General features: G+C 39.3%; 1 protein-coding gene across 1 annotated transcript in view; it reads right to left on the bottom strand.

Annotated features, from left to right (window-relative positions):
- The window catches only part of RARRES1 (retinoic acid receptor responder 1), a 103292-nt gene extending 98234 nt beyond the window's left edge, over nt 1-5058 (bottom strand). Inside the window, exon 1 of the mRNA XM_067737879.1 lies at nt 5002-5058. Within this exon, the coding sequence (XP_067593980.1) occupies nt 5002-5043 (42 nt within the window). The 5' untranslated portion in view covers nt 5044-5058. The remainder of the gene's footprint in view (nt 1-5001) is intronic.
- Nucleotides 5059-8531: the final 3473 nt, after the last annotated feature.

Raw genomic sequence — 8531 nt, forward strand, 5'->3', positions numbered from 1 at the left:
CCAGTCCTGTGGTCACACGTGATGAACAACGAACGCTTAGCAAGCACAGCCGAAGGAAGAGGGTGCTCCTGAGAACTCCCCTGTGAAGACTGCACTTCAGGTGATCTTGGAACAAGAGCACAAGCAAGAACCTCAGGCGGCCTGGCAACTGGAACAAAGGCCCAAACAGGACTGAGCCAGCAGGTGACAATGTGTGGCAAGACTTCCCCAGTGTGGAGGGAAAGGTTCAGAATGGAGATGAGCTCTCGGCCACCCCTGCCTGAGGGCTGTCATCCGGAGGGATTTACCTGTTTATACCAGAACTCAGTGTGTATCACTGTTGCCAGTTTTACTAATCATGGTTATGTTTACTGAATACTGAGCTTATACCAGAATGGGGAGTGGGGCTATCCCAACTAATGTTTTGTGGTCTTTAAGATTCTTCGAACCTTTTTTGATGTATCCTAATTTGAATATGCTATCATTTTTCTGCTGGGAGTCTCCTGATAAAATATCTATTTAAAAATAACTATATTTAATTAATTTTGATAACAAATATGCTGGATTGATGACAAATAACACAGCTCTAATCCCTGAATTTAACCTTTTCTTTCTCTCGGATTTGAAAATTACCTGCTTTTTGAAGTAAACAATAATGAATCCTAAAGAGCAACAATAATGAATATTTAACTGCCCTAGATTGGCTAAGATTTCCCTTTCCCTTTAATGCACAAAGTAACTAATTCAAGGATTCCCCAGTCCTTAAGATCGACCTTGCCAATTTTAAAAAAAATGTATAAATGCTTCAGGAATTCATTTAAAGTTCAATTTTACGAAGGTAGTGTTAGGAGAGGGACTGCAAGAGCTAAGCTAAAAGATTTGCATTTCGTGTTTGTATACTGTCCTAAGTAAAAAAGCCATTGCCCTCGGCTGGAGAGGGGTCTGTAGAAGTGCAGGGAAACCCTCTCCATCTAGTTCTCTGAACCTGTACAGGACATTTCATCAAGGACAAAAATGCCAAGCTCTTAATATTTACGTACATCAAAGAGCTACATGATCATCGTTTAGTTCTCACTGCTTATGAAGTTTGTTCTTAATTTAGCTGATTTTAGGTATCAGCTCAAACCTACTACACAGCTTAAATCAGAACATGCTGAATTTAGCCCTTTAAAAAGCTCCCGCTCACTCCTGTTAAGCATGATAGTCTTGGGCTTTTCAACTCTTGCCTACTTTATCTAATGAACACATGGGGTGGATTTTTAAAGAGGGTCATTGTCCTAAAATATACGAACTGAGAGGGTTGTACTAGAATCTATCCCTTAAAGTAGCACAAAAGTGACATCCACTGGCCAAACAGCTTTCGTGACTATGGGGGAGAGAGCTCACCTCTGAGGAGTGACAAAGAAAGAGAACATTCAAAGACAGATGCTCTACATAGCTGAACACATCTATCCAAAAGCAAATGATTTCCACCTTTAAAAATTTATATCCACTATTGCATACACTTCTTCACATTATTTTTACAAATCTATGCGGCATATGCCAATCCATATTGGCAAAAATTCAAAGGCTTGACAACATACTCTCTTGGTCAGGCTGTGGGAAAACAGGTATTTTCACAACACAAAATGTTACAACCCCTCTAAAGGGAAATTTTTCAATATCCAACAAAACCACATATGCATTTATTCTTTGACCCAGCAATCGCACTTTGACCCTGAGAAAATTCCAACAATATAAAAATACATATGCACAAAATTATTTATTGCAACTTGATTTATAATTGCAAAATGCTGAAAACTTAATAAATGCCTCAGTATAGGAAAGTCGTTGAAAAAACTATGGTACATACATACAATACAGTACTATGCAGGTAAGAGAAAGAAAAGAAAGAGTAAGATCTATATGAACTGATATGGAGGGCTTTTCAGGATAGATCATTAGGCAGAGAGAAACCACTTTTAATGACTGACATTGGTAACAATACTTTTTTTTTTTTTTTACGTAATCCAGGAGATAATTTAAATTTTTAGTGCTAGAAATTTGTGGTGAATCAGGCATGGTAAAGACGGATGAGAAAAGCATTTCAAGCCAGGTATGATACCTGTGATACCTGTTTTTGTCTTTCATGGGCCAGCCCTCTTGATACACTCACTAATGCAATCTATCAGGGATAGTCATTCTATAGATAGATAGATACATACATACATACAAACATACATAGGTAGATAGATACATACATACCTACATACGTAGATATATCTGCTTCAGATAGATATCTGAAGCAGAAAATAAAAATGTCTGGGTTTAGGTATATGAATTGAATCACACATTGACTCTGCCATTTGCAGTATTTACAGACAAATCACACTTGAACAGATGACAGCAGGTGGACCAGAGTCTAGTAAGACTGTTTACTTCAAGATTTTACACTGATCTGTTTGACATGGGTGTGTGTTGACTCAAATTTCAAGCTTAGAGTAGGGAAGACATTACTGCTTCCCAGACTGTGAAATCTGCCATGCTTCTGTAGAGGTATGCTCCTATTTCCCTTTCTATCATTGTTCTTCCAGCAGGCTGGTCATTTAAATTAGATTATATTTACTTTAATCTAATTTAGTGTAATTTTTTCTCATCCTTTTTTCTCTTAGAATTTCAGAGGTATCTTTATTGTATAGTTTTGTAACAGTACTAATTTTATAGTACTATATTTCTTTCTTCTATTAAGCTGTGGTTTTCTTAATATTTTTCCTTAAAAAAAACCCAAAAAACACCTGTGCTGCAGGAACTGGGTGCTGGTGAGCCTGTGCACTCAGAAGCCCAAGGAGCATAGGAGACCTGGGGGCGAAACCCTTTCCGTCTGAGATGTCTCTCCTGCGCCATCTACTGACAAAGGTCAACTGGTGCCAGTTGGAGAAGGAAGCATATTTAAATGGTCACAGAATAGGTGAAAAGGATGAACTGGAGCTCAGACAGTAAAACCATAACCTGCATAAGGAGTGTCCATATATACTTGCTATGGCTGTTCCTCTAACAGCTTAATTCTTTCTTAAAATATTTGCTCATCCTTTGTCTTTCTCTTCTTCAATATGTAATTCATAAGCGTGTGCACATATTTTTTATTGCTTATATTCATATATACACATACATATTTATACGTGTATATATTTTTCTATTTTACCAAGAGAGAGAGTTCCTTTAGATTTTTCCAATTAGAAAATGTAATATTACCTATTCTTTCCTGACTCCCTTCACCTGTTATGAAGGAGGAAAAATATGGTGAGTTTATTTTTGCAATTAGACTGTAAAACAGACTTCCACAACTGTAGTAGACAAATAGGCAGATAAGTGTATAGGCATATGAATGAATGCATAGCTGGACACATACAGAAAGAGAAAAACAGAAATAGTTTGAAAGAAGAATGCATACACAGATAACGCTCATAGTAAGAGAGATATAACTATTAAAAATTGAAGTCTGTAGGACATAAATTTAATCATTGGTGTTAGAAATCTGGGGCAATTTTGGATGGCATTTTATCCTAGGCATTGTACCTATCTTTGTGCCCCATAAGCCAGACTTTTCTCCTCTTCATCCTGACATATTCACCAACTTAGTATTTTTGGGAGCAGGTCCCTTAGATTTTTGGGGTTTTTTTTTGCGGTACACGGGCCTCTCACTGTTGTGGCCTCTCCCGCTGCAGAGCACAGGCTCCGGACGCGCAGGCTCAGCGGCCATGGCTCATGGGCCCAGCCGCTGCGCGGCATGTGGGATCTTCCCGGACCGGGGCACGAACCCGCGTCCCCTGCATCAACAGGCGGACTCTCAACCACTGCGCCACCAGGGAAGCCCCCTTAGTTTTTAATTAGTTTTCAAAACAGATAATAATGTGCCCATCTGTATAAATGGAAACACACGTATGTATTTACTCTTAGACTTCACACGCATGTACTTACAGCTCTAACAGTCATGCTGGCATCTGAGGGTCAGAGGCTCCGAGCTCTGAGGTGTAAGAGTTTTCCCCTTCCCAATTTTTATTCTTCCCAGTGGGAAACCTCATATGCTGCTGTACCAGCACACTCATATTTACTTTCTAAGGCTGCTTTTACAAGGTGCTGGTTTTGGTGTTAGTCTTTTCTTATCTTTTCTTCTTCATTTTGTAATTCTGTATTACATATCTCTTTATTATTGTTTGGTCATATTGCTTCACATATTTCCAATACTTCCATAGATTTTTGCATTTTTAATGAATTTTTTCATTCAGTGGAATAGTCATATATATATATATAAATAATGTAATATCTTTTGCAATCCTTTTCCTTCTTTTAACCAGTGGTTTGAAGTAAGTTATACAGTACTTTACTTTTAATCTTCATTCACTCACTAATTTGTATTGCAACAAATTCTGCTCCTTCAGGACTCGAGTTTGCCATAAACAAATGAGGAAAACAGAATTATTCCATGGGAAGTGTGTAAAATAGATCTAAATGATTCTTATGTATTTTGCTATATAATAAAAAGCATTATTTACTAAGCATGTAAACATTCTTTCAGACCTTTAAAAAAAAAGTTTGGCTGCAGAGGCTGTGATCCACAAAGACTACTCTTTGGCTTTAATTATTTTATATTCAAGACTTTGTACCCAAAAGACATTAAGATTAGTATTTATTGTTCATATTTTTCCACATGAGGACATGGACATGCTTAAAAATCCCACTATCACTTTGGCATCCCAGTGAGTTATGCAGGTCACAAATATGATTCTTACTGATAGGAAAATTAAAATCTGAAATGAGCCCAAATCATATAGTGAATATCTTGTTTTACTGAAAAAAGCACTTCTATTTCAAGCAACTTTTAAAATTATGCTTTATGAGGACATCATTTTAATTTTTTGTTATGCTATTGTTCCTTATAAAGACTGAATTTTCTATTCTGGACAAAGGAAGTAGATATTCAGAGTGGACTTCCTTGCAAATGTATTGCTGAGAGAAATGTTAATGAATGAACAGGAACATTACCTGAGTCCCAGAGCTGAGAGGTGAAGGAAGAGCTTTCTCCATACCAGGGACAGTCAAAGGCAAGGTAACAGGCAAAATGTGTGAAAGACACAGGTTCTCAGGTCACGATGGTAATGTCAAAAAAGAAAAGAAAAGAAGAATGATTAGTAGGTGAATTAGCTAAGGCTCCCCAGACCTCCTAGTGGATGCCTTTTCATGATCTGGTCCACGAGTTTTGCCAATTAAACTCTAAAGTATAAAGGCAATCTTATACTACTAAACCACATATTTTTCTTTTAAAAATTGGTACCTCATTCAAATAAGGATCTACAAAATTTTCATTCTGATCATATAAACTTGACCAGAGACCTATAAAATATTTGTTATAAGTTGATAAATGGAAAAACCAGACTTAAATTCTAGTTCCAGGACTTAAATCAACCTAAAAATTATTTATATTATATCCAAAGCTTTCCTTGGCACATATTCCACACAGAATTGGATGAAGCTGATACGTCAGTTGATGTGCTTTTGAATATCTTTCTAAGCCTTTGCATATGATGTTGCTTTTGCCTGAAATACCTTCAATCTCCTCTTCCTCCTCCCTCAGTCTTCTCTGTTCTTTGAGATCAAGCTCACTTATTACTGCTTGTCCCACGTTAGAAACTCACACTGCTGGTGGGGAGAGGTGGGTTTGGGGCAGACCCAGGAGGGAAAGAAGACACTGACAAGGACTATATGGTTTCCAGCTTGGCTTCCGAATAGGATGGGTTTAGGGGAATGTTTTGACCCACACAGCCCTCAGGATGAGTGGTAGGAAGCAAAGGCAGGTGAAGGCTGAATCTAGAACTCAGATTTTTGAGAGAACCCTATCCTCTTCTCTGCCTGTGGGGCTAACTTTGCTCCAGAGGCTACAGCCATCCCCACACCAATGAAACCAGCTGATCAATCTAATGGCCTTGTGTCCTGGCCAGATGATAAAATCTACACCTATACCCTCATTCCTATTTTTCCATCACTCGGTAATTTTAAGTGTGACTTGCTTGACTCGTAAAAGGTCGATGAAGGTAGAATAAGCATGCTTATTGTACAGGCAGGAATGGGCTTTTCCACGGCAGTATGCTTTCCTTATTACACCACGAGCTGGTGCAACTCTCCCCGGATTTAAGAGCCTCATCCATCCACTTCAGCATTTTTTCAAGCTGGGTCCTGTGCAAGGTGTTTGAAATACAAAGATGCACAAGGCTCTCATGAGGTTAAAGTCTGGTGGACATAATTTCAGACCTACATAAAAGTTGTAAGACTAGTACAAAGAATTCCCATATATCCTGTACCCAGATCCCTTAAATGTTAACACTTTACATTTGATTTCTTTCCCTCCCTCTGCATACCTATACACATATACATACATGTATGCATACACACACACATTTTTTGGAACTGTTTGAAAGTAAGCTTCAGGTAACTTGGTACTAAATATCTCAGTGTGTTTTCTAAAAGGAAGTATTCTCTCTTTCATAACCACAGTGTGATAGTCAAAATAAGGAAATGACATTGATAGAGTATAAATTATCTAATCATAGGCCTTATTCGGATTTTGTCAACTGACCCAATAATGCTTCTTACAACTAAAGAAATTCTGGATCACATGTTGTAGTCAGTGGTCATGCCCCGTTAGTCTGCTTTAATCAGGAACAGTTCCTTAGTCTTTTATGACATTGACTTTTTTAAGGGGTACAGGGCAGTTATTTTGTAGAATGTCCCTCGATTTGGGTTTGTCTGATGTTTCCTCATGGTTAGATTTAGGCATGAGCTTTTTTTTTTTTTTTTTTTTTTTGCGGTACGCGGGCCTCTCACTGTTGTGGCCTCTCCCGCTGTGGAGCACAGGCTCCGGATGAGCAGGCCCAGCGGCCATGGCTCACGGGCCCAGCGGCTCCACGGCATGTGGGATCCTCCCGGACCGGGGCACGAACCCGTGTCCCCTGCATCGGCAGACGGACTCTCAACCACTGCGCCACCAGGGAAGCCCTAGGCATGAGCTTTTGGTAGGTCTACTACAGAGGGCTGTATCCATTTCAGTGCATAATATCAGGAGGCCCATGATGTCAGTTTATCTCAGTACTGGTCATATTACCTTTGATCACCTGGTTCAGGTGGTGCGTGTGCCAGGTTTTTCCATTATTTTTTTCTTTTTATAATTAATAAGTGTCTTGTGAAGAGATACTTTGAGACTATATATGTATCTTACCCCTCCTCAAAATTTCACCCACTAATTTCAGCAAACATTGATGATTCTTGCCTGAATCAGTACTATGATGGTTGCTAAATTGTGATGTTTTACCTCCATCGTTCCTTCTACATTTGTTAGTTGGGTCTCCACTGTAAGGAAGAGCTTTCCCGTCTCCCCCTTTTTTGTTTGTTTAGCATTTACCCAGGTCCAAGGTAAGAATGTGCACTATTTCCACTGCTATCTAACGCTGAACTGGAGGTATTAGCCAGTGCAGTTAGACAGATGACGCCCAACCCTTTGCCTCCTAAATGTACCTGTCTCTGAACCCTGTACTTCCTGTAAGTCCTATACAGGATCCACGGCCTGCTCTGCTTGGTGACACTGTGCATACCCACACAGCTCTCCCTTACAAGAGTACGCAGTAACTCCAGTTTTGTCTTTTTTAATTCACATGTTGGACGGTTGTCTCATCACCCTTTGACAAACCAAACCCCAAAACTAACCGAAAAGATCATTCTGATTTGCTGTGTGGGCAACATATCACAGAAATGCAACAGTGGAAGTAGGAAACCCAATTAAGACTGCTGAAAATCTTGTGTGGGAAGCAAATCCCTGGAGTTCTGAGAAAAAAAAACCATTTACACTAAAAAACTCTATGGAAAAATATACCATAAACATAGTCAAAAGAAATTACCTCACGTCACTGACAAAGCCAATTTCATCAGTAAGAGAAAGCAAACGACTCATCTGAAAACATAAGCAAAGGATATGAAGAGAATTCCTAGAAAATAAAACGACTCATCTGAAAACATAAGCAAAGGATATGAAGAGAATTCCTAGAAAATAAACTTGTCACATGTGGTGATGGCTACCTATTGGATAGTACAGAACAGTGATGATATTTAAAGCTATGGGGCTGGATGAGTGGAAGAGAGCCCAGGACTGGATTTTGGAGCCCTTGAACATTTAGAGTTTAGGTAGAAGAGGAGGAGCTGACAAATGAGACAGCAAATGAGAGCCCAGTAAACTAGGAAGAAAACAAGGCAAGTGTAGTGTCAAGGAGGCCATGAGAAGGGGGCTGTCAACTGCATCAACTGATGCTGAGAAGTGGAGTAAGATGAGGACAGAGAAGTGACCACTGTGATTGGGAAGATGGAGTTGTTAGTCATCTAACAAAAGTCAGCTTTATTAGACCGGGGGCTCCTCCTTTGGAGCTGAAGAGACCATGGGAGGTGGAAAGTGGAGTCCTCTTGTGCAGACATCTCAAAGGCAACACATTCCAAACTGATCTATCTTCTCTGGCATCCTCCCCCACTCTCTT

This window comes from Pseudorca crassidens, chromosome 5, assembly GCF_039906515.1.
Source record: "Pseudorca crassidens isolate mPseCra1 chromosome 5, mPseCra1.hap1, whole genome shotgun sequence".
Taxonomy (NCBI): domain Eukaryota; kingdom Metazoa; phylum Chordata; class Mammalia; order Artiodactyla; family Delphinidae; genus Pseudorca; species Pseudorca crassidens.